At 37.7% G+C, this 27,344-nt stretch overlaps 1 protein-coding gene across 1 annotated transcript in view; it reads right to left on the bottom strand.

The window, feature by feature from the left end:
* Window positions 1-27,344, bottom strand: part of fam189a1 (family with sequence similarity 189 member A1) — a 104,463-nt gene that overhangs the window by 765 nt on the left and 76,354 nt on the right. The window contains exons 3-11 of the mRNA XM_084405721.1: window positions 16,867-16,977; window positions 13,790-13,921; window positions 8,371-8,478; window positions 5,241-5,401; window positions 4,423-4,558; window positions 2,779-2,857; window positions 1,417-2,094; window positions 516-581; window positions 69-391 (exon numbers count right to left, since the gene is read on the bottom strand). Of these exons, the coding sequence (XP_084261847.1) occupies window positions 69-391; window positions 516-581; window positions 1,417-2,094; window positions 2,779-2,857; window positions 4,423-4,558; window positions 5,241-5,401; window positions 8,371-8,478; window positions 13,790-13,921; window positions 16,867-16,977 (1,794 nt within the window). The remainder of the gene's footprint in view (window positions 1-68; window positions 392-515; window positions 582-1,416; window positions 2,095-2,778; window positions 2,858-4,422; window positions 4,559-5,240; window positions 5,402-8,370; window positions 8,479-13,789; window positions 13,922-16,866; window positions 16,978-27,344) is intronic.

The following is a 27,344-nucleotide window of genomic DNA, read 5'->3' as shown; positions in this document are numbered from 1 at the left end:
GTCATTCCTTATCTTATGGTTGAGATTAGCAAGAATACAAAAATACTACATATTTTACACAAATTCACCTGATCAATGATATTGGCACTGAATATGGCCTCCTCCATGTGTTTCTCATCAGATTTAATAACACATTTAATGCTGTTGACCACCTGCTGGACCTCTGGAGGTAGACTGCAGCTCGAGTGCTCCAGAAACTTGGCCACCAGCACTTTGGTGTCTTTGTAAGTCTTGAGGTCTGCGAGAGATTGCGGCCGTTCTGTAGACATTGAGTGAGGGATGTGAGGTTTGAGTTGGATGTCCACCTTTCCACCGTCCTTCTGCTTCTTGCCCCCTTGGCTGCTGTGTTTGGCAGAAGTCTGTCGGGTGCTTTCAGAGAGCTCCATGCATGCTGTGAAGAGCAGTGAATTAGTACGTTTATTCTAATAACCAGAATTATGATGTGAGATGAATAACTATATCCTTTGAATACTGTGCTACATGGATAACAGAAACCAGAAGAGGTGGGGTGAAACCTTGATCACAGGGAGTCTGTGGGGAGTCCTCAGGTGGATGGATAGAAGCAGGAGCACAACGGTCACCTGCAAGTCAAGTCACATGCTTAGTTCTCCAGATTGCTCATGGGCTATTAATGACTTAATGTAATGCCGTATGATATCATTTGAAAAGTTCATACATTTCCTATTCCTACAACAAGCAATGACAGTTCTAAATGTCAGTGATAAACATCAATTGAGCTAAAAAAAAGTATAAATACTATTAAGTTCCAAAATGTCTACTTGGGACAAATACAGTTAGGAATACGCTGACGTTCAAAAATGTGTTTAAAAATACAGTAATAACAGAGCCATATTATTTTTTCTATTTTGATACATTTTAAAATGTAATTTATTCCTGTGATGAAAAGCTGAATTTTCAGCATCATTACTCCAGTCTTCAGTGTCACATGATCCTTCAGGAATCATTCTAATATGTTGGTTTGCTGCTCAAGGAACATTTCTTAATATCATCAATGTTGAAAAAAAAAGTTGTGTTGCTTAATATTTTTGTGGAAACCTTGATGCAATTTTTTTCCAGGATCAAAAGAACAAAAATCATTTGAAATAGAAATATCGTGTAAGATTATGAATGTCTGTTGTCACTTTGATCAATAATGCATCCTTGCTGAAAAACATTACAATGATAGTGTATATACTTTATCTAACAGATGTGCAAGAATGAGACAAGATGCTATTTAAATAGGTCATGTACTGTGTTCGTCCGAACAATGATACTGACCCCACAAATAAAAAGGTTAACCTGGGGTTTATAAATGAACAATGTGAAACATGGAAAAACCTAAGAATGAATCGCTAACAGTTTCAGAGTGAAAAGCCCTACAGATCGGAATCAAAGACAGAAAAAAGACTCACGTACTTCTAGATATGGAAGTACAGGATGTGGGTTCACTAGTGGAACGCACAATCCTTGCCAGCTTCCGATACCCTTTGGTGGCACGGAGTGTGCGGGGCCGCTCACGTTGGCTGGAGTTGCTGAGGGTAGAGGTAGCATGGGGCTGTGAGGAAGAGGAGGATGGAGACCAGACGCTGAAGCAGAGCCGGGTTCCCCTCAGCTGAGCGGTGGGTGACGGAGAGGTGCAGATGGAGGGGGTCAGGGCTGAAGCTGCACCGGCAGTGGAGGTCACTGCTGAGTTGGAAGCACATTGGGATGGTGTGCTTGGAGGGAATAGAAGGGTAAGCTTCTTATTGGTTCGTTCTCTGTGCTGTGTGCGAGACATGGGTTTAACGGCTGTAATCTCCTCCTTCTCGGGCACATTAACAGCATCGGGTGACAACTGTGGAGAGTGGGGCTTTGAATCCTGCATGACGGAGGACTCGCTGCGGTCCAGTCGAGCAGGGGTCTGACGCCTCAGGGAAGAGTGGGTGCTGTGTTCCAGGCTTGTGCAGCTGCCGTCAGTAGGTACGACGCGCAAAGTGCCATACGGAGAGGAATCAGAGCCCTGTACCTCAAGAGAACACAGGTCTTCAGAGGAACAACTGTGATCGGGCATGTCTGCAGTCTCGGACACCATAAGGGAAGCACTATCAACAGAGGCTGTGGAAACAGAGACCATATCATCTTTATATACAGACTAGAATTGAAGGTTGATTAATGAGATAAATTAGTGTTTTTTTCAGCAGATGTATAATATAATGTATAAAGGACAATTATCACTCTACCGTTCAAAAGTTTGCTCACCAAAGCTGCTTTTATTCGATGAAAAATACAGTAAAAACAGTTATATTGTGAAATATTATTACAATTTCAAATAATTATTTTCTATTTTGATATATTTTCAAATGTAATTTGATTTCTGGAAGATCATGTGACACTGAAGACTGGAGTAATGGCTGCTAAAAAAAAATACATTTGCCATCACAGGAATACATTACATTTTAAAATATGTTAAAATAGAAAACAGTTATTTCAAATAGAAGTAATATTTTACAATATTTCTGGGAAGCACAAGAGACTTTCAAAAACATAAAAAATTTACCAAACCCAAACTTTTAAACAGTAGTGTAGAGTCAAATCTATTTCCACAGTAAAGTATATTTTACAGTTATATTTACACCTTTATATAAAGTATATAAACATTACAGATACAATATGCTAATGTGGAGGTAATGGTATATTTAAACAAAGATTGCCTTCTAATTCTAAATAGCCCATATCCTACATGGATACACCAGAGAAGGGAAAACCTCTGACTTTGCGTTATCATTGCAGCCTCCTCACCCTGAGTGCTAAGGCCAGCTGTGGTGTTCCTTTCGCACAGACTGGACTCGGTGACCTGTTGCTCTAGACTGGTGGTGATCTGAATGAGAGAAAAAACAGATGGCTATATTTTATTTACAAAATTTAACAAATTGATGAATTATTATGCGTTTAAAACACAAGCTTCAAACTGTTTTGAGTGTAACCTTCTGGAGAGGATGGTGATTAAAAACGGTCTTACACCTGAAGACGATAACAAACAACTGCAAAAGGAGGAGAATCAGACAGGAAGACATCTGGCAGTGAGAAATCTGCTGCAGCCTGACATCTGGCATCGCAGCAGTGCTTTAAAATGTCTATGCCATCCCATGACCAGCAGGGGGCTCTTTAAGATCAGATTTGCTCTTCTAACTTCTGCATTATTGTGACCGCACAGTGTGTGGTTAAAAAAATAAAACAAATCCTCATAACATGATTGATCCAAAACACATAAAAGACTATACAGAGAATTTATCCAGTATACAGAGAGCTTAAGTACACAGCACAGCTGGACTTTTATAAAAATGTGAAATAGTCAATAGTTGTATAAAAAGCTGACTATATCAATTTAACAATATTTCTTCCAGTCTCTAGTGTTGCTGTTTTTCTTTCAAAGCTTCTCAAGCACAAGGCTTGTGCTTCAGGTAAAAAAGGGCTCCGATGATTGAAATGCCCCTGCTGCTTTGTTTGCAGATGGTTATCAATCACTTCACATGAGAAAGGTCTAAAATCAAGGAAACCTCTTGGGATTTCATCCTTTTTTTAATCTCAGATTCCTTTAGGTAGCAAAAAATCTTCAAAATAACACGTAATCACAAGCTCAGTCGCTGGATTTGAAAGGTTTGGTGGTCCTTTGTGCATCTCTTTGAAAAGAGGAGAGCTCTTGTTCCCTTCCATCAGGTGAAGAAGTGAAATTTGATGAAAAATCATTGTTCATAAAACAGGGCCAGCTCTCACTATAAGAGAGCCCATTTCTTTTAAATGGAATGAAATTCCTGCCTCTATTGCTGATGTGTTCCAGAGAAAATTATAATCCATTATACAAAGGCACTTGTATTAATTTCTTTCAGCCCCTCAAGTGCAGCGGAGGACCTTCTTCTGACTGCCGAGCTTTACACAGACAAATGAGTGTACATTGCTGAATTAGTGGTTCAAGACTTAAATACCTGCAAACTACTAGTAAAATCTATGAGAAACAGTAATTGATGTGACGCTCATTCATTTATTTAAAAATACATCAAATGCAATTCACACATACAACATGTTTTAATTTCTGAATGAAAATTAATTGATTTTTTTCGTTTTAAGCTTAAATGTACAATTTCCCTTCTCATACTCATGGAAATCACATTGCTGATGTGGCTGTAACATCAAAAATGGAATGAAACTGTCCACTTTTTTAATACGTGTGACCAATAAGAAATGGGGTCAACTTCTCAGTTCAAATATGACAGGTGTTTTATTACAGTAAAGGTCACATATTGCAGTTGTCAATATGTGACAGAAACTCCTTCAGAACATCAACACTGTTTGTAGCCACCCAAAATGAGTAATATTCTTTAAACATGCTCCCTTCATAGCCAATTAATCATTACAGTAGATTGTAGAAAAGGTGTCAGCTCTTACCTGGCTGGCAGGTGTCTGTCCCACGACAGATTCATAGGGTGGTGGCAGCTCAGATGGATATAGAGCCCCGGGGCTGTTAATAGGCACCCCATAAATAGCACTGAAGGGAGAGTGTGGAAAGTCCAGATGCAACCCTCTAATGGACAGAGATGTTGGTAAAACATGATTATAACACTACGTCAATGCATCAACAAATTTGGCTGTGGGAAGCTGCAAAAAATATGTGAGACCATTTACGAACTGTGGAAAATTAAACGATCTTATTCTTTAAATGAACCAAACTCCCTCTTTCATATTGGAGGGGAGGAATCTGTGTTTTTTCATATGTTTCTTGTGTATTACCACATCCTGACACTGATTGTGCATTGAAGCACTCAGTGTGTATGTAGGGCTGCTCTTGCTCTCTATGTATTTACTGCTTTGTTGACACATTAGTGTGGCCGCGGGCTAAACAGCCTCATCAGCATGTTTTTTATGATGGGATGGTGGGCAGAGTGTCTCACAGTGCGAGACAGAGAAATCAATGGTGGATTTACACCAGGCCAGGGACCCTGCCGCTCCATAATATGGATTGTCAGAGCAGTTCGCCTTGAGACCTGCACTTATACAACATTGTATGAATTCCCATGAAAATTTCCATGGGACAATTTCATAAATCTCTGTGAATCAATCTATTCAAAACATTCAAAACTCTATTTTTCAGATTACAGAATTTGCAGCCAAGCAATCTGAGATCAAACTGTTTCTCAGATATAGTGCAAATATTAGGTCATTTCAAGTCAGCTGGAAATCAGTATGTTGTTTGTGTGCGGGTTTACCTCTGGCCCTCCATTACAGGTGTGCAGGTGTACTCTGGGGGGTAGTAGGGAGGAGGCGGGATGGGTGGGATGAACTCGTCAAAGTCCAACGTCTGGTGTAAGATGGTACCATGAGGGGTCATACAGTCAGCGCTCAGGGCACTTGCTCTGTGTGGCATGAACTGATAAAAAAAAAACATAATTTAAACATGCACTACCGTTGAAAGAAGTCTTTTATGCTCACCAAGGCTGCATTTATATGATCAAAAACAAGGTAAAAACAATAATAATGTGAATTATTATTACAATTTAAAATAATAATTTAAGAATCTAATTTATTCCTGTTGTTGCAAAGTTGAATTTTCAGCATCGACCCTTCAGAAATCATTCTAAAATGCTGATTTGCTGCTCAAGAAACATTTCTTATTGTTGTCAATGTTAAAAACAGTTGTGCTGCTTAATATACTAGTGGGAACAATGCTACATTTTAATCAGGATTCTTTGATGAACAAAAGAACAGCATTTACTTGAAATAGAATAGTCTTTACTGTCACTTTTGATCAATTAAATGCGCCCCACTGAAGTATTAATGAAAAGAAATCTGACTGACCCCAAACGTTTGGTTGGTAGTGAATTTGATGACCATCTAATGATGAAATCATTCACCATACAAATTCTGTGGTTTCACAGTCACAGTTACGTAATTTTCATTGCGTTCAAAACAAAGAAGACTAAAAGTAGGATGTCAGTTGGTAGGGAAAAGAAAAGTAGTTCAGGTCTGGATAATTTGTAAGGATACGAGTACAGTGAGGATAGCTACAGTACAGCCATGTCTCACCCTGTCGAGACCCTTTGGCTAAAGTGTTTCATTTTATGCAATGTAACCCTCTGATGCGTGAATTATCAAAGGAAAAGAAGAATTTTACTTCAAAGCAAGGATATAATCATTCCAAATCTTTTTTCTTTTTCTTTTTTTTTAATGTATTTGAGAGAATTACATAATGGTGCATCTTTATATTCGTCAGCCATGTAAAATGTAGGTAGTCAAAAAATATGATTAAGAAAATACATTAAGAGAGTCATAATTATGAGAGAGGTTCAAAGGTTATCATGGTGATTTGGATGTGACCTCACTGTCTGAATGGAATTGTTCACCCACTAATGAAAATTCCGCCATCATTTACTCTCCATTTTTTACTTTGATTGTAAAGACAAAAAAAAGGCATTTCTCAAAAGGTCTTGTTTTATGTTCAACAGAAAAATGTATTTAGTTCAGCGTTGGAACGAGGTGAGTAAATGGTTTCATTTTTGTGTGAACTATCCCTTGAAAATTGCTTTTAAAAGTTCTGTCTAGTGAGCGGACGTCATGCATAAGATAGTGAATCTCTTTTGGTGTTTTAAACAGGGTGAATTTCATTCCACTGATCTGTAATGAATCAGCCGGTTGAAAAGTTCAGATGGGAAGAGTAACTCGGTTTGTGCCATTCCTTATGAGTTCAAGGATAGGTTTAAAGCATTTTTTTATGATGACAATGCACTTTCCTGTTGATGTCATATAAGAATATGTGAAGCCTCATCAATCAGAAGATACTGAAATCATCCCTCTGATCTTAAGCATCATTAAGGGAGGCAGTGACTGTAAATGACAGATAAGTTCAGGCAGCAGTACAAGTTTCACAACGTCAGAATGTGTATCGTTTCATTACATGGTTCTAAATAACAACCACCCAATGTATGCAGAGATAAAAAAATACAAATGATAAGGCTATGATGAAATCAGGTAATACAGCTGCAACGGGAAAAGCTCCATGCAGTGCTTCCCCTCATCCCTGCCCTCGGGCATCTGTTGTCTTTGTGCATGGACTGTGCAGCTGGTAACAGTGGTGATTTCTCGCTTTGCCACTCTGTGCCCTGAGTCGAAACTAATCCCACAACTGCTCTAGCGATTCACAGAGCCACAGTCATGCTAATATAAGTCATCTCAATTCATCTCCCTGTGCCCATGCCTCTGCTGCAGCCATCCATGAGGCTGTGCAATTTACTGCAGCGCCCATAAAGCGCACAAAGCCCACTCTTAAAGAACATTACAACTTTATGTGCCACAAGTTTATTTTCTCTCACATAAAAGACAACAGGCTGGCTGAAAAAGACAGATCAACTAAAAGTGAGCAATGACAGATCAGCAGTCCTCTCCCACGGAGCATTGTAACGTCTGGGGTCTCATTCTCATTCAATCATATGCTTAAGAAATGAATAGTACAGTACTTTTGAAAAATATGCTTAAAATGAAGTACAACCGGATGAGATGAAGACTCCTGCATCAATGGCTTAAAAAAAAATTTTTTGTTTTATTTCCATAAGAGAAGAGCTGAATAACATGTGAACACATAATCTCTGTAACACTACTGAATAGGTTACTTTTATTATGCCATTGGTAACCAAATCTTTTTTTTTTTTTTTTTTTGCACGATGTCAGGTGTCAGTACATTAATTGACTTTATTTGGTGAGGAAATGTATAACTTTAGGAAGGAACTGTAGGAACGTTTTCCTACAAATCGAAAAATACAAGTTTACTTAAACAGTTGTGGCAATAGGTTTCCTTTCTTTAAATAACGTCAACTAATTTGACAAAGTTCAAGACCACTCTCGGCCAGCAAAACATAAAAGAAAAAAAAAGAAAAAGAAAATCCATATTTAGGGGAGAGTTTGCCCTGATGTGTAGGATAGGAAGATCCAAAAATCAGCATTAATGTCTAGACTGATTATTTCCTTAATCCACAAGGCAATTAGGTCACTAGTTTCTCTAGGGAAAACATAAGGGTTAATTTGAAGTATGAGATGTCATTCGTGTATATGTCTGATGTAGGCAGAGGATATATTTAATGATTTGTTTTTGTATACCACCAAATCCACTGTGCTATTTTGCTCTGAACTGTGCTTAATGTAAAACAAATATTTAGGTCAATATAAGGTGCAATTTCTTTTGATGGCTATGAATATAGACTACACACTTTTTCTGACATTTTGCTAATTAAACTATTACATGTTCACTTGTCTTAATTGTCTGATCTTTCCATTATGATGTAATGGGAAAATGTAATGTGCATTAACACACTCACACACACACATTGCGGTATGGATCACACTTACCATCTGTAGTAAATCAGTAGAAACCATTTGCATACAGCACACGGCAGTGGCCAGAGCACACACAATGGTGGAGATAACATTCAGTGCACACACGCTGAAAAGCAGCTCCTGGGAGACAGAGAGAAAAATGGAGAAACAGTGATAAGAAGGGAGAGGACAAGAAGGTGAGAATCAACGAGAAAGAGAGAAGGATAGAAGGAGAGCGAGAGAAAGAGAGAAAATAAACGAGAGTGGCAATTGTTTTGTTGGGAAAAACCTCAGGCTGGCACCAACATTTATTGTTCCGTATTGTTAGTCAGAGTGAGAGAGACGGCAGTCAGGAAAGAACAAATGTGTGGAAGAGAGAGAAAGAGAGAGTAGCAATGACATAATGGATAAGAGGGATAATGGTTTCACCAAAGTGGGACTTTTGCATGGCCTCATCGTTCTGCAAAAGATAAGCACAAAAAGCTGAACTAAAAGGTGAAATCAGGGAAAGTCCTTGTGCAGCTTTAAAAATCAATTCCCATTCAAAGACTAGTAGGACTATTTGATTTGATTCCCACATTCCAATTCAATTTGATTTGATTCTGATTCAGTCCTGTATATTTCAGTTACAAGCTTTCGATGTAAATATACAGGAACTTTCTTGAAACTTGGAAAACAAAAATGTTCATTAAAAAAAATGGCTCAAACTATGCAGTTTAACTGCCATTAATACAACAGATATAATAAACAACCCAAACCTGAAGTTTTAAATTGACTTTAAATGCATTTCATTAGTTTAAAAATGTTACTTCCAATGTGAAAAATTATGCAAAAAAACAAAAGATATAACCTCATGATCACTTCAGTTATCCCCTCATGAACACCACTAAATGGGTCTATATAACATGTATACATCCACCTATAAAGGACAATAATTTGTTTATGAATCAGACTACACTGGTTGTGCTTTGGTACTGTGTGCAGCCCACAAGGAATTGCAAGAAAATGCAGGTATTGAGTTAAAGAAATGAATCTTGGGATTTTAAGAATTGATACACATACATATAGCATAACTTATTAGCATAAGCGGGAGCGTGTAGCCACCACTATAGTCATCAAGAGAAAGAGATCGCTAAAAGAAAAACCCAAGGATGTCACTGGCACTGTTTGGAATTCTGCCAGACTGAGCTGGGTGGTAGATCTGCATCCACAAAATGTTAAATACATTCAGTATTCACGACAGCTCATCACACACACCTGCTTATCAGAGCCCTGTCCGATCTCTCGTTGTGACAAGATGAAATATATGTGACCCAGCGATGTCCTCAAGGAAAATACTGAATTCTTAAATGTGCACAAGTCCTTTAGGTGAAAGGAGCCCATCCTAAGAGGACCGGACAGGCCTAACCGCTTCTACATGACTATAACCTTCCAAAAAGGCCAGGACCTCCTCTTTGGAGGGGGAGGATGTGTTTATACAAATGCAAACAATAAGGGTCTGGACAAATTTATGTTCTGTTTTGGTCCAAATTTGATCTTTTATATCCATTTTTTCAGTTTTTAATTAAAATATCAATATATAATTTAATTTAAAAAACAAAACTCTAAAGGTAATATTTAACAACAGTACACTAGTACACAAAACAGGCTTCATTTCAAAACAGACATCATTAATGAAAATGTAATAACGGGCAGTTATTGATTCAGTAATCACTCTGATTCAGTGAGTAAATTATGTGAAATTCAGTGATTGGTGGTGGTTAAGGAGATTCCCCCCTTCTATGTAAAGCGCTTTGAGTGCGAGAAAAATCGCTATATAAATGTAATGAATTATTAGTATTAGTATTATTCATCAGACTGATTCTTTTTGAAGAATCATCAATTGAACCACACTTGTCACGCAATTACTTTTGTCTTTGCATGTAGTCCACGGCTCAATAGAGAGAGATGCATTTTCTAGCCTTTATTTTGCAATATACAGTGTTTTTATCTCACAACATTCAATTCAGACATTAAACTCACACTGGGTAAAATATCATTTTGGTTGTCGTGCTGTAGATTCAGCAGCAGTGGCGAAAAGCAGTGATCAAACAGATCAAGACCACCTACAATATGTACCTATACAACAAGCTAATGTTATGATTGGACTAACTCCAGTAGGATGCAGAACTGGCTTGTGCAGTTGTGTTCCAGCACATCTAACAGAGGTACTAGGTCAGCTCCACTGAGAAACACCTGCTATTCCCATTTTGAGCCAGCAATTCTAACACATGTCCCCATGACGACAAGAGGGGGGAAAAAAGAATGATGAAAATACATGCTACCTTACATTCTGAAAATACATTCATACAGTTCGTAATGCTGATGGAACATGGTACCATTTCTTGCATTCACATGTTGATGGTCTAAACCAGTAATCTGAGTAGTTGCTGGACTGCAAACTTGCAATCGGTTTCATCAGATATGATAGTACTGACATGTCACTGGCCGTCATATGTGACAAACACCTCAAGGTATTATACCTCAATACAAACGAGTCCTAAAGGAAAACGAGGCTGTCAATATGAAACACGGCAGTGGTGTATAATAACCCAGGACCCTTAAAATGAGGGAGTCACATGGTGCAATATGCCAATGAGCCATAACATTAATTGTACTGAGGGTCTTTTATAGCCATCTCAAATGACCTGACTGGCCATAAAAAGACATGAAACCTTCAGACATCAGTGATAGCATTAAAGTGTATAAATCTTATTTATGTTTCATAACGCCACCTGAGTAAGTGCTACAGATATAATATAAACCATCAATAGTCATATAGTGACGTTATTGTTAATTAAAACTAAAACTATTCAAAATAGTTTTCAGTGATTGAAAAAAAAATCTAAGCCCTGTCTGTGAAACCGGGCCTATATGTTTATGATGGCATTACAAATACCTTGCAAATAAAACACTGTATAGGGAAAGAAGATGTACTGTGCGTTTTTGTAAACGCAAAATTATGAATAAATGTAAAAAAAAAAAATCTGTATTATAATAATTCTACATGATTTCACACGACTGACAAGGCTTCATGAGGCATTTACAAGCAATTATAAGCAATTGCTTACAGGCAAGTGTTTTTCTTGATTTCATAAAGAGCGGCGGATGCTTTGTACAAGCAAATTTGTGGAAGCCTCACATCACCACGTCCCGTTTCAAAAGCTGCCAAAAGCCCCGAGATCATGGCTAGCGTGAGTGAATTGCTTAGACACTGGAAAAGAAACCAACGGCGAGCGCTAATTGAAGATGCATAACTAATGATGACTGAGTCTCATCTGCATATTAGAGAGAGATCCATAGTACAACGTGAAGAGACATGTCCAATAAGGCAGGAGTTTTTGGGAATAGCGTGTAATTCTTGCTCTGCTAAATGGTTCAAATACTCTCTAAAAGTCAAATTAAAAAGTGTTTGAAAATGGAGAAATCCCTGAAGGAACACGGCAAATGTGCATGGGAACAGAGCCAAAAAATACTTCTCCAAGCTAAAAGTGCGATATTTTATGAATATATTCCTCAAAAATATAATGCAAAAACATTTAAAGCCAAATAGCAGAACAAGAGAACGAACCAAAACCATTAATGCTTAAAATATCTCTTTCTCTGTATACCACAAAAACAATGCATCAGAAACTGCAGGATTGTAAAGCAACCCATGTTAAATTGACTAAATGAACACTTTGTAACACTGAAACTCATTTTTCATCTAAGCCTATGGTGACTTACGTCAATACCTTTGGAGTGACCCACAGGTATAATGGTGCCAGAGAAGATTGAGGTCTCATTATCTCTCGTAGTTCTACATCATCCCTACCTGGGTCTGAATCTGCAAATTTCTACTACAAATGCAGACTAGCACCATTCAATACTCACATGTGTGCTATTGCTCTACAGTCCAGTCCTTAATTATACACAGTATAGGCTACTACTGTTTAAATGTTTGGGGTCAGTCTGTCAACACTGATAATAATAAGAAATGTTTTTTGAGCAGCAAATCAGCATGTGACACTGAAGACTTTGCCATCATCACAGGAATAAACTACATTTTAAAATATATTAAAAACAAATATAAACCAATTATTTTACATTTTAAGAACATTTCACAATATACATGTTTTTACTGTATTTGTGAGCAAATAAATGTATAGCCAGGGTGAGCATAACAGTCTTATTAAAAATATTAAATATTAAAAAAATCTTACTGACCCCAAACTTTTGAATGGTAGTGAGTGTATGTACAGTACAGTCCGCGAGAAGGTCTCTTAATTGTAAAGATGCAGGACCTTCTCCCTTTCAATCAAGGAATATTGATAAAAGTTACTACACTGCTTTCTCTAGTAGAGACACCCGCCATTTTATTTATTATAAAGATTATTGATGATGGTAGTTTTTAATCTGGCTAATTAAAGACTAGAGATTTTCAAACAATACATGCATGATTATAAAATAATCATCATTTACATGTCTAATGCATTTTTTTCCTCCTCATTTACTTGTCTGATCCAATATTCATTAACTGGAGGCAATCAAAAAGTCTATTAGTAATGATAAAACAAATGTAATACTTGAATATCAAACTGATTGAATAGACTATTAAAGTCGTCATTGAATCAAAATTGACCCTATTTACTTTGTTAGCACACATTTCTAGTCTTATGGTGAACAATTAATCCGTGCAAGTTAATACACAGGAAAAAAAAATGTGTTTGTCATGGTAATCTTTAATAAAAATCTGAACATTTGCTTCCGGTCTGGAATGGTGTTCCTTCTCTGATGACGTCAGTTTGACGGCTTGGGTTGAAAACGCTTAACCACTCCCCTCCAGCCGTCAGTCAGCTATGAGCAAGAGATGGAGAGGAGGTGCGCTGAAGTAAAACCCTGCCCTCTATTCAATATTCTGTTTCACTTGGAAACACGTCACAACACTGAAGTAAAGTCAATTGCAACTTCTGGTTCACTGGGACTTTAAAGAATATAAAGAAAAATAGCTGGCTTATGTTAACAATGTTCTGAAATCATTTTCAAACATCATGTCACCCAAACATCCAACATCCAAACTTATCTACCGTAAATTACTTTGTGAACAGATACAGACACAAGCATGTTACAAACACCTACATGTACACACACACACCTGGTTCGCTATCTTTGAGGTACTCTCTCTCTGTTTTGTTTTACTTTTTTATGGTTTTTATACTGTACAAACTGTTTATTCTATCCCCTTATATTAACCCTACCCCCAAAACCTACTCATTGCAGAAAACTTTCTGAACTTTTACATTTTCAAAAAAACTCATGGGGACTCGTGTCACCATCGGGACCTAAATTGAGGTTTCCATGAGGATTGTGCTTTCAGGTTCCCCACCTAGATAGAAAAGCAAAGACACACACGCACACACACACACACTGATACCTTCAGTCGGAGGCGTATGGTGTTGCAGTCCCTCAGCGGGTTGAGTTTAAGAGTGTCTCCCAGATTATTACAGGTTGATTTCAGATGCTCGAGCTCACAGCAGACACACACACCATCACTGTCAAATTTGATCTGAAGAAGGACAGAAACAAACTGGTTTCAGTTTCATAAGCACTTCATAAGCACGTTACAGTGATGACATTTGTTCAGCACACATTAAATAGAGTTCTCTGTCTGCTAGAGAGAAGCAGGAGAGAAATGTCCAACAAAAACTTTGAGGCACATCCAAAATATTCTTCTGTTTAGATGCCTTTGAAAATAAACTTGTTAGTTAGAAGTTACCATGGATGACATATTAATACTGTAGCTGGCAGCTTTATCAGACAGTGTCATATTTATAAAAGAACAAACTACCTAAATTCAATCACTTTTTTCATATTTGTGGAAGCTTACTGTATTGAAAAATTAAGATTAATTAATTAATTAATTATGTCTTCCACATTGCAACATTTATAGGCTTCCTATATTCTTGAATCTAACAGCTTAAGCCTAATCATTCATGTTTGTTAAGAAAGATCTTAATAAATCCCGTACATGGTGGTCCAGCACTATAAATGCTTTGTGTTAGACTGAAACGAAGTCGCCATTTGACCCATATTGCACAAAAGCGATGTGTGAACTTTGCAAGCAGGGGTTAATTGAATCGAGGAAACAACTTCATTAATATTTCAGTCATGGCAGGATCAAGTCTCTGAGGAGGCGAGTGTTCAGTAGGCAGAGAAGAGAGATGCTTAATCCGACATGCTAATCCCTAAATCAGGTGGAGTAGAGACTGTTGGAGACAGAAGTCTGTCTTTAGCCTGGTCTGAAGCGGTAGACAAAGGGAAGGAAAAAAATCACCTGACCTGTTTTAGCACAACAGCACAAGGTGCGAACCGCCACTGGGTTCTCAATGTCATGTTTCCATGACGATAGGCGATTAAAGCAGTGTTTTGTTTCTGTTCAATTATCGAGAATTACTGGAGGATTATGAAGGTCCTGTTTACAAAAAGGACAGTGGAAAGATCACCATGTAATTAGTTCCTATATGTTTCTAAGATAAGTATCTTGTGAGACAAAACTCTCCGCTGTAGATTGAGTGAAACTTCAAATGCCTGGTATTGCTTCTACTTGCTTTAAAATAAAAACTAAAATGAACCTTTATAGGTTCCCACTAATTTCACAAACCATAGAACGTCACAATTTAAGCTTCTTTTGATTGCTGGGAGAAAAAGTACGATCATTTATATTTGATTATATGAATGCAGGATTTCATATCAAACTTCACAGACATAATGATTGAAAGCACCTGAATATTTCATCTGTATGACACGTTCAATCTATTGAACTCATGGCACATGATGTGTGCGCTCAACCCTTTGTGAGATGAATCATTAAAGCATTTTTCCAGTGCCGTTTCAAAGAGCCATCAACACTTTCACCGTGCATTCATCTAAAAAAACCCATCTGATCATTATTTATAAAGTTTCATTTTATCATCCATGTGTGTTCTTACTGACTGCCCACTATAAGACTGCAGCTTCTAATTACCGCTGAACTAATACACTATTTAACTCATGGTTGAATTACTCAATTCAGCTTTGCCATAAAAGTCGTTCAAGTCATTTTTCATGTTTTAATGAATACTGTATAAACATATACTGCATTCACATTCAAAATACATTTTAAAAGATTGATGGTAATTGTATTGTATGTATGTTAAAGCAGAAGCTTGTGTTGAAAATGAAACCCACAAACACAACAGATCACTGATAGTAGAAAAAAGCTGAAATGAATTCAAAGCCTCCATCCATAACCTGAAAGCCAGTCATGCATTTAATTGAGTTTGAAACAAACAAATAAGACTTACCTGGTGAATAACGTACACAGAGATATGGTTGAACAATTAATTACTGTAAGATCTTCCACTAAACTCTAGCAATTGTTTTTTTTAGCATAGCAATTTAGTGCTATGTTTTATTTAAAGAAATTCATAATAAATTAATGTGCCACCCATTCTGAATACTACTTCTCAACTGATCATTTAGTTATTTATTGCTTCCACACCAGGCGGATAAATGGTCTTAGAGCTGGAGAGGGGGTGTCCAGTTCTGGATAACAGAAATGGGGGAAGCAGTGCTGAGCTGTTATGCCGTGCTGGGCCAGCACTGGACCCACTGTAGAGCTGATAAATCAACCTCAATAGACAGCACAGCAAAGACTGACTGCTCTATTAATCTCCTTTATAAGCCTTCATTCAAAGAACACAATGGACGGCACACAAACATACTGTGGCATTCATTGAGGATATTCTCCAGTATCAAAAACAACAATTCAGAGGTATTATGATTTGCCATAATAAAAGGCTTTTTTTTAGATTATATATTTTAGATCTACAGATTTAGCTCTTCAATAAACAGCTTTCATACTGATAATTTACAGTTGAACTGTAAAACAAACAACATCTCAAGAATTTGTTTCCTCTCTAGCAAAGGCAAAGTGATCTCATGACAGGACATTCGGCACTAGCATGGCTAATTTACGTGAACTGACTTCCACTATGAAGGCTCACCCACTCCTATTCACTCATCTGCTGCACTCTTTACTCTCCCCAGAAAATTGATGATTATGATATTTATTTATTTTTTGCTAGAAAATCCCAGTGAGCTTCGGCTGCTGATCAGGCACCCGTTTTAATGAGGACAAAGGTGGTGGGTGTTCATATTTATTTCTGCTCCGACAGAATATTACAGGACGTAAAAAAGGGTCCCGGCAGACACTCTCATTTTCTCTGCCTTAGCGACTGAATGTTGAGCTAATTTCACTGAAATCTTGACAAGGGCATCGTGTTAATGAATGATGCTCTTGGGAGCTGTAATTGCTCAATGGATTGATTCTTTAGTGACAGGCTACTTTTGAGAGGATGATAAAATACACAGGTTTAGGACTAAGCTATTTTCAGTTTGGACATACGAATCTATTTGAGGTTTCCTTTACAACAAAGAAGTGATTTCAGGCATGTGTTTGAGCTCTCTCACCAGCTGACAGTCCTCCAGAGAGTTGACCAACTGGGCATTCTGACAGGAAAGGATGGCTCCTGCGAGGTTCAGCATCACACACACAGCAGACAACAGCATGAAGAAAGTTATCTGTGGAGAAAGAAAGGGAACAGACTGTCAGTTTCTGAGGTTATCGTGGTATTTTAAGACTCTTAATAAACAAAAAACCAGTAGGATGCCATTTTTCACCTCATTAAACATCCTTTGCAGAAGGATTCCACATACAGGGTTCCCACATATTGGCCAACGGTCCATGACCTTCCCAGTTATTTGTGAAATATGTACACCATCGTTCAAAAGTTTGGGGTTGATAAGATATGTCAATGTTTTTTTTTTTATCTTATGCTCACCAAGGCTGCATTTTTTAAAATCAAAAATACATCATAAACAGTAAAATTGTGAAATATCATTACAGTTTTTAATAAATGTTTCTTGTTTTTAATAAAAATGTATTGCTGTGATGTCAAAGCTGAATTTTCAGCATCATTACTCATGTCACATGATTCTTCATAAATCATTCTAATATGCTGATTTGCTGCTCAAGAAACATTTCTTATTATCAATGTTAAAAAACAGTTGTGCTGCTTATTCTTTTTTGTGGAAACCATATTAATTTTAGTAACACTTTAGTTTAGGGTCTAATTCTCAATATTAACTAGTTGCTTATTAGCATGCATTTTACTATTATTGGCTGTTTATTAGTACTTATAAAGCACATTTTAATGCCTTATTCTGCATGGCCATTTTTTACGACCCAATACTACCTAAACTTAACAACTACCATACTAACTATTAATGAGCAGTAATTAGGAGTATATTGAGGCAAAAGTCATAGTTAATAGTGAGAATTGAACCCTAATCTAAAGTGACCATAATTGTTTTCAGGATTATTTGATGAATAGAAAAGTTTAAAAGAGCAGAATTTAGTTGCAATATAAATCTTTTGTAACATTATAAATGTCTTTGTTATTATGTCACTTTTGATCAATTTAATGCATCCTTGCTAAATAAAAGCCAAAAATTATATTCCAAACATGTATATTATGAAAGTAAAATAATAATAATGAATGTTGATTTGATAGAGTTGAGCATAACTAAAAATAAAAGAAGATATATTCACTACATAATTTATGACTTTTAAAGATATTTTTCCTACTTTTCACAATCACGTGTTCCGTGGCCATGGGAGCCCTGGAAATTGGTGCAGGATCTCTCCCTCCCTCTCTCTCTCTCGCTTACACTTTCTTCTTCATTTTTCAGTGTTTAGACGATCTGATTTCTAATCTTGCCATCTAGTTTATTTGCAAGACAATTTACAAAGTCTAATCATTACCAGAGTGTGTTTAGTTTATCAGACCAAAAATAAACCAATTGTGGTTTATGGGACTTGACGTAAGAGCGTGAAAGATCGAACGTGATTGATCAGAACTATTCATCCATGGGGAAAGTGAAAGGAACAGATGTGACTAATAATTAAAGCACTCAATAATCAATGACTTCAACCAAAACAATTAACGCTGATCTCACCATCTGAGCCCTGGCTCATTACTGTGAGAGACGGCCCCTAACAGCTCACATGAATAAATGAATAACACAAGTGCACTTCAGAGCATTGGGCTATTTTTCTCTGGGTGTTGATATACTACCTCTCCCACAATTCCTCAGTAGGCCATGCTGATACACGGCCAGTGACATATGGTCAGCTAGAGAAACCAATCTTTGCGTAATTCCCCCGTCCCACATCCTATCAATGCGGACCCGTGCCGCTTGATAGATCTCAAGCGTGGTCATTTTTCCTCTTTTTGCACCGCTGGCAGAACCGCAACTCCTGGTTCCTCTCCCCCAACTCTCCATTAAAAACAATTCTCTTTATTTCTGAGCTGACACTTCTGGGATTTCAGTCCTGAAGGATGAAATACGTTGGACATTCTGGCTGCTTTAAATCACAGTTTGCGTGTGGGAGAACATCAGCTCCAGCCCGGGCAGATGACTGGCTAGGACACTGAGCCGTATATCAGCACCGGCCTTACCTCCACAACACGATAATTTACTAATGAGGCCCTCTACCTGACGGGACATTAACCTTGCAATTCCAGACATGTCAGTGGAGAGAGAAAGAGACTGGAAAGTGAAAGTTAGAGTCATTTCAACTCTGTCACATAGATGCAGATTAACGCTTACAATATGCGGGAGGGGGGTGTGAGGGATGCTGGGAGATATGAATGTCAGGCTACCAGCAAACTGGAAATTTAAGAGGCTGATGTACGAGGAGGTTCACAAGTGTCCTGGGGCTGTGAGGGTCCTTGGCTCAGGCGCACAGGAAACCTCACGCTTGATTTCCTCCACACTTAATAAAGTGCAGACATTGTAGAGATGACATGGTGATCCATTGCAGCTGAATGACTGAACTAGGTTGTGTTCTGTCTTGTTGACCAAATGACACTGAAAGGTTACGAGCATAGGCAGGGTGGGAATCTATGCATCCAATAAGCATTTAAAAAATGTGATTTACACACATCACATTTGTTGTGGCTTGCTGTGGGAAACTGGATTTTCATAATTAATCACTGACAACAACAATCATGTAAGAGTGTTTTTCTTGTACAAGATGACAAATATGAAACCAAACCCGAGCTTCAGGCAGGAAGGTGACATCTCCATCACTTCAGAGAGAGAAAACACATTACAGCACAAATGATGGCTGAGGACCAGGTTAAAATGTAGGCAATAATGAGGCTGATTTTGTAAAGCAAAAATTGAAAAGATGTTATTCAGAACGCGAGCGATAAGGGAAAGCTTAATGGGCCACTCTTCAGACGTCCTTTCAATGCAAGCTGAGCGTAGCCAATGAAATACACGATTCCTGTCTATCTCTAATTTACTCTGCTGGTAGTACAGAGGAGGGAAAATGGTTCTTTCAGCAAATGCTTTGTAGTTAGCAGTGAGCAATATCAAAAGACAAATTCAGTTGCTATGCTTTGAATCTACTACTGCAACTCAAATTCAATCTTTAACTTTAATTGCAACATGCTGTCTTCTCCAACTGATTCACAGGCATTCTGCAGGTTGCCTGGGCTTTTGCTTTAGCAGTTCTACAAACTAACTGTATAAATATGATATCTGCAGTCATTTTTCTTTCAGTAATGAACAACCATTTTTACAGCATTTTTTTAATCTATGTCAATGTTAACTTCAACACATATTATATACACTACCGTTCAAACGTTTGAGGTCAGTACGATTGTACGACAGTACAGTACGTTTTTTTCTCAAATAAATTACTTTATTTCAGCAACGATACACTAAATTGATAAAAATTTACAGCAAAGACATAAAAAAATCAATAAATGCTGTTCTTTTGAACTTTCTATTCATCAAATAATCCTGGAAAAACAGTTTCCACAAAAACATGCAGGACAACTGTTTTCTACTGTGATAATAAAAATAAATATCATATTAGAATGATTTCTGAAGGATTATGTGACACTGAAGACAGGAGTAATGGTTGCTGAAAATTCAGCTTTGTCATCACAGGAATAAATTATATTTTAAGATATAAATAGAAAACAGTTATTTTAAATAGCAATAATATTTCACAATACTACTGTTTTCATTGTATTTTTTTATCAAATAAATGACACTTTCAAAAAAACAAAAAACATTTGAACGGTAGTGCATATAACTATAAAAATGTACGACTAACTATATTTTATATTTAAATAATACATACATTTTATTCAAATTAAAAAAAAAATACATTAAAAGTAACATTAACCCAGATAAATGCTAAAACCTATTGTTCATACTTATGTCATGAGGCCTAATGCATTAACTAATGTTAACAAATTTAACATTATAGACCATAGTCAGGGTAGTGCTACATTAAATAGTTTGACAGGAATAAAAAACGAGGCTGTGAGAGATGTAACAACATACCAATTGTTCAGTTGACGAAACATCTTCCAAAAGACTTTTATTAGTAAAAAATAAAAGCTGTTTGAAAGTTGTGACTTTTGAACATTACATGCCATTGAAAAGACTGTAAGCCTATCCCTCACAAACTCGTTTACACCAGCGTAAAATTCAATATGGCGCCTATAAGGTCTATTGGAAAGTGTTACCATTAAAGATATTATAACTTGTTGGATCACTCAATACTCTAAATAAGCATGTTAGTTGTCTCTGTCTGGCTAAAATCTCCCTTAGGAGTGTTGACTCCTGAGAGCCCAGGCCCTGATGGACTAATTACCTCGCATGGCTCCATGCTGCTGTTTTCTAATTACCGTGTGGGTTCACATATCACTGTTTAACAGGTTCTCATTAATTACAGCCCATCTGCCACCTGCATGCCAAGCAGTACGACGACTCGTCTGGCACATGCCACTCACAAACGCCAGCGCTGGGCGCAAATGGTCTTCAGCCATGAAACAATTCACACCTGTCAATATGGCTATGTATTGGCATTTAGGTTTAGCATTATTGGCTGAAAGGATCCGGTAAAGGGGGAGGAAGTCTAGCGAGATTAACTACTGGAAAGACCACAGCAAGAAGCTGAGAGACCTTTAATTTAGAGGTTTTAAAGAAAACAAATCGGGATCCAGAGCCTGGAGCTAAAATGTGGGCAGAAAATATTTGTGATGTTCTTGGACCACCTGGTGGAGATACAAACACATGGATGATTGTGCTCGCTGTGACAAAAGAACCACCTACCGTCCAATCAACACCACCCGCCCCTCATATCAGCAGCTTCTGAGCCAGAGATATATGGTTTGAACAAGAGAAGCCGGGCATTAAAACAGAATATCACTGGCAGATTGTGATGAGATACAGCTGGTGCTTATTATAGTTTGTCATTGGCACCATCAATTCAGTGTTGTGTATCCAGGGACACTTTTTATTACGTAAACTGGACAAATAGGGTTTTATATGGCTTTTATTTCCTATTTTACTTATACACACAAATTAGAGGATGCAAAGACACCATTATACCACAAATGAATGTACATTATCAAACAACAGTAATTCATCATTTCATTATAAGGGCCTGTTCTAATGCACAAAAGCAGTGTTTTCTCTTTTGCATTTGCCCATTCTTCACTACTTGGTCTACCTTATGTTTTTCTTAGAACAACATGTACGTATACAATCTGAGATGTATCACTGTGAACTGCATAGTACCTATCTTCATCACCCAGCAAAACATGTGCATGTCCATATGTGGTGTAATTTATGATTTGTTATTTACAGGTTATAAACAGTTAAAAACAGAGTGAATCCTAAAACAGCACCCAGTTTCTCCATTGCAGGATCAGTTAATATTATCAAACTCACTGTTCAGGAGTGGAGCAGTCAAGCATCAACCGCTCAATAAGCTCCTGAAAGTTGAACTGCCTTGAACAATAGGCTGATGCAATCTCGCAAATAAGACTTACAAAAACTTACACTCAGCCCATTTAACAGAGCTCTATTTCTCCTCAGGGGATACGGGACCTTTAACACCTTCTATGCTTATTTAAAAAAAAGCAAAATTTAATCAGGGCATGAATTCAAATTCAAAAGACAAATAGCTTTATTCTGTGTGTAAATTTGGGTTTGAATGGTAGAGGCATGTTACCAAACCAAAAGACTACTGAACAATTCCTACCAACATTTGAAAAAGGATTAAATTGTGACTTCATGTAATTATCAAATGTAATCTACCCAAGTGCAAAATTAACATATTGTATTTCCCTTTCCAAAATGAATTAAAAGTTAAAAGCGCGTTTAAGCCTGATGTGTTTACTCTGACGTAAACCTGTGTGCACCTCAAATTCTTTTAAAAACGATTTTTTAATCGTATTATGTATTATTTGGACATGAGCAGTTGATCAACAGTGGAGGAGATGTTTGTTTGGTTATTTTACATAGATGAGTGAGTACTGTGTAATTGTGTACTGTGTAATTTGAGGAAATGAGGAAATGAGTGAACCTCTGTTTTTATTTTAGTTTGCCATAGTTCTTTGTTGATCATGACATCAGGAGATCAAATAAATCAAAGCAGCTTATTAGAAGAACATGGTTTGTTACAATGGGAATTTCCCAAAAATTCTCATTTACACATAAACACAATAGCAAAATCATTTAAAGGGATATTCACACCAAAATCAAAAATTCTGTCATTATTTACTCACCCTTATGTCTGTCCAAACCTGTATGACTTATACCTGTGCTCCTGAATACTAAATAAAATGTCCCTAACAATTCAAATTCAATCTACAACGTTGCCTAACTCGTGACTGCAAAACTAACATCACTAGCTAGTTAAGAAAAGTTCTGGAGCAGGGACATTTAGCAAAAAGGAAACCCTTCATCATTGACCTCAAAGATGTTCAAACAAAGCCCCAAGAGACACATTCCTAAACAAAATCCACATGCTTCACCAAACTGTAAACACACTGGGTCCTTAGCTATCTCTCGCCCCCATGACTCAATTTATCAATGTCAAATACCTAAGAAAGGAGAAAAAGAAAAAAAATCACCCCAATCAATTTGCAGACAGGGTGATGACTTACACTAAGCATATCTCTGTCTCTCTGTTTGATAAACAGAGGTGTTGGGCAGGTCTCAGACCCCATCACTGCTCTCAGCTCAGTCTAATGTCAGCTGCTAATTGCCCTGCTGATGGAGGATTACCTTTCATCATGCCAATCCTCTGTCTTTGCCCATCCAGCTCCTCATTACACTCATTAGCTATATGGTGGCTTAGGGAGCATGTAGTATCAAGAGCACATCATGAATGCCAAAGAAAAAGTGAATGTGTCCATCACAGTCTGGGTATGCTGGCTGCATGATGGAGATTGAAGGCATTTCTGCTGTGTTAGCTATTTGTGAAATTGATCTTTACATTTATACTACAAAATTGCAGATATTTCATTAATATTAAGCAGTCACATTTTAGTTGGTAAGTATAGGCTAAATAGCCCCTGCTGGAAGATGACATAACTATACAATTTATCTCCTTCAAAAACAATCGATTTAGTTAAAATCACAAATATTTCACTATAGTGGTATGTTTTGACCATTTTCTGAGGACTCAAAGCAACACCAAAGATTATTTTGTACCTTAAAATAATGTTTCCAAAATCGTTTCAGTGGTTCATCAACTCGTAACAGGGTGAACGGCACTTCTGCATTCGCTTTGCGACCCTCTATCGGCTATTACCGCACTATGCAAGTTTGCCACATCGGGTAGCGGATCTGTAGTTCGAATGAGACATAACTACAAATTTGACTTGCTTTACGGCAAGCGTTACTATAGCCGATAGGTGGAGCCTATACAAAAAAAATAGCCGTTTCTGATGTCGCAATACATCATACTTTCATAAAATCATGCAACATACTCTACCTTGTCTGTGGACATAGTTATTTCCAAAGCCGGTGCTGGATAAACAAATAGCGTACGTGCGACGGTAGGCTAAATTATTTACAACAGCGGTAATGGACAATTCCGCTTCCAACCTGTAGGGGGACCGAAGAGGAAAAGTGCTTTGGTGTTGCTTTAAAAGCTTCAGAGTGATTATTCATAAGTTTAATGAGAAAATATGGCAGAAGAATCCTGATGGATGACGTGCCAGTCAAGCAAATGCCATCGAGAAAAATGGGAATGCTATCAGATAGCTTTGTCCATTAATTGTAGACCCCGTTGATTATTCATTTTGGGAAGATTACTTCATTCTCAGAAAAACTTCTACACTGACAGCCAATTTAAACATAGTCTCCTGACCCTACACAGACTCAAATAACCTCCTTTTGACTTGTGACTTTCGGAAAAGAGGGAGCAAAAAGGGATAAATAAGCAATTATTGCCAGAGCTCACACATGTGGACTCAGAGCTATAGCTTAACCTGTGAAATCCGCAAACATCTAAATTGGCCTAGTTGAATGAATGGATAAAAAAAAAGATTAGACCGGCAACTATGAGAAGGCGAGAGGTTATAGCCTGTTCACACTGCTGACATGCTGGTTTAGCATCCTGCCCGCCTCTGCGGCACAAATTAGTATTTAGTCTGCAGCACCTCTGCGACAACACATCATTTATTTTCAATTATCTCTGCCCGGATGAGATCGGGACAGCGTTGTTTTGATGCTGTCGTTCTCTCTGTTGTTCTTAGAGTTTGTTTACTTCTAGGACATCCATTTTGTTTTGGCTCCTGCCAAATCACTTTTCCACATCCTAGAATACTCACCTTAAGGGCAGAGAAACATCACTCTACTGACAGTCAAAGGTGGATTCATTCACTTGTTCTTCCTTCTCCCTTCTTTTTCTTTCTCAAACGTTATCTCTATTTCGCGTCACCATTCCTGTCATTGTTTTCACGCTTGAAAGGAAAAAGGTCTGGACCTCTACGGTCTCCCTCATTTTATCTCTTGCATTCTGTCTCAGAGTGTTTTTATGGCTTGTTAAACTAAAAGTGAAAATGACAGAACGAATGGCCAATGAAAGCCCATAAGCGTATGATAGAATTAACATTCAGGCTGGGTGAGCAAGCCTTCAGTGAAACAAAAACATGGTGTGTGTTTTGTATTGCGGGTCTTGACTTTCTGCTCTTTTCTCATAGTGGCTTTGATAAACAGAAAAGAGAAAGGTTAGAGGTTGCTTTACATTCAGGAGATTAACAGGGGGATCCACGGACTACAGAGGGTGATTTACGTGTCAGGAGAACGGTAGAAAACCCTTCTCTGTCAGCAAGTATAATATGCACAGCCACAGCCGTATCTGATTAAAGCTGTGCAGTGCCCATTTGTCCTGTCTCAGTGCAAATATCTCATAAGTGACTTCTCCACCCTGAGCAGACGCTTAGCTCGCACCGTCCAAACAAACCCTTGAGGTGTTATTGTTAAGACTCCAAGGGCAGAGGAAGTCACGGCAATCCCCGCGTTCTGTTATTCACAGCCGTTGAATCTATTCAGGGGGAAAATTTCTTAAACACCAGGAGTAGGTCTCGCTTACACCTTCATTTATTACTGTTAGCTACTAATCCCTGAAAGGATCATGATAAACAGACTGATCTATAGGCCACGACTTCTGAGGGCAGAGAAAGGCCAATTAGAGAGTTTCCAAAGAGACAAAGTAAATCTAGCAGCTGTTTGGGTAAAATCAAAATAATCAGTTCTTTATGCTCTGAAATTACACTTATAAAGGCCTTTAACATAAAATGGGAGAATAGATCTGATTATTAATAAATAACGTGAAAAACTACAGTAATCTTAGTTGCAACTGTGTACTTTCACAGTCAACAGATACTAAGCATGCGTTGAGTATTTTATCATAACAAATTAATGTTACATCTTGTAAATTACAGGTAATTTTTTACAGATAGCAATACAACAAAACAAAACACTACTGATTAGGCGTGCATTGAGTATTTATCAGCTTACAGAGTAGTTCCAGAGAATGTCTAATATGGCGAGAAGTTTCACTCTCACTACACTTCCGGCTTCTGAACTGGTTGCAGTTCCACTCCGATTCCATATGAGGGCGCTCACAGGACGAGTGCAGAATGAATGGAGGTCAATGGCGGTATACCCCTCAAAATCCACTTTTCTCAGGATATAATTTTTTATCTAGTAATTTGAATGTTGTATTCGAAAGGAGATGCAAAGAAATTACACATTGCTGAGTGTTAGATTTTTTAGAGTCACTTATTTGCTTTAAAAAAGTCTTTCAAAATGTCAATGACGTCAGCCATTAGCAGAATGCTAGCGTGTTATGGGCAACAACAACTCAACCTGTAAGAAATCAAAACGACATAAGTACTCGTTCATTCAACTTTCGACCTAAAACCCATGTTGAACTTGCAAAATCTACAATCACATCTGAGATTTCTCAACGGCAATCGGGTGAAAGAGACAAATTTAGCCGTCTAGCCCCATTGACTCCCATTGATTCTGCACTCATGGTGAGCGCCCCCAGTGGAACTCTGGTGGTACTACAACCAAAATTCGGTACAATAGGGCTAAATAGGGAGTGGACAGGCTCTCCGTAGACGGGCTCTGGTAGTTCACTCCAGAATTAAAATGTCCTGATAATTTTCTCACACTCATGCCATCCAAGACGTTCGTGTCTTTCTTTCTTCAGTCGAAAATAAATTAAGGTTTTTGAGGAAAACACTCAAACAGTATTTTTCTTCATATAGATTTGATGGGAACCAACGGGTTGAAGGTCCAAATTGCAGTTTCAATGCAGCTTCAAGGGCTCTACACGATCCCAGCCGAGGAATAAAGGTCTTATCTAGCAAAACGATCAGTCATTTAAAAAAAAAATATATATATATATAAATATACTTTAACCACAAATGCTTGCCTTGGACGTCCACGACTTCACACACGTCGTAGGCGGAAAATGTATGGTAGGGCAAAAAACTTCAAAAACTTCAAAATCGTCCGACATCGTTGTTTTACCTTTTAGTTTTATTTTT

Source organism: Rutilus rutilus (assembly GCF_951802725.1).
Source record: "Rutilus rutilus genome assembly, chromosome: 3".
Classification (NCBI taxonomy): Eukaryota; Metazoa; Chordata; class Actinopteri; order Cypriniformes; family Leuciscidae; genus Rutilus; species Rutilus rutilus.
The sequence above is the reverse complement of the archived record's forward strand: the minus strand, read 5'-3'. Positions and strand labels throughout refer to the sequence as shown.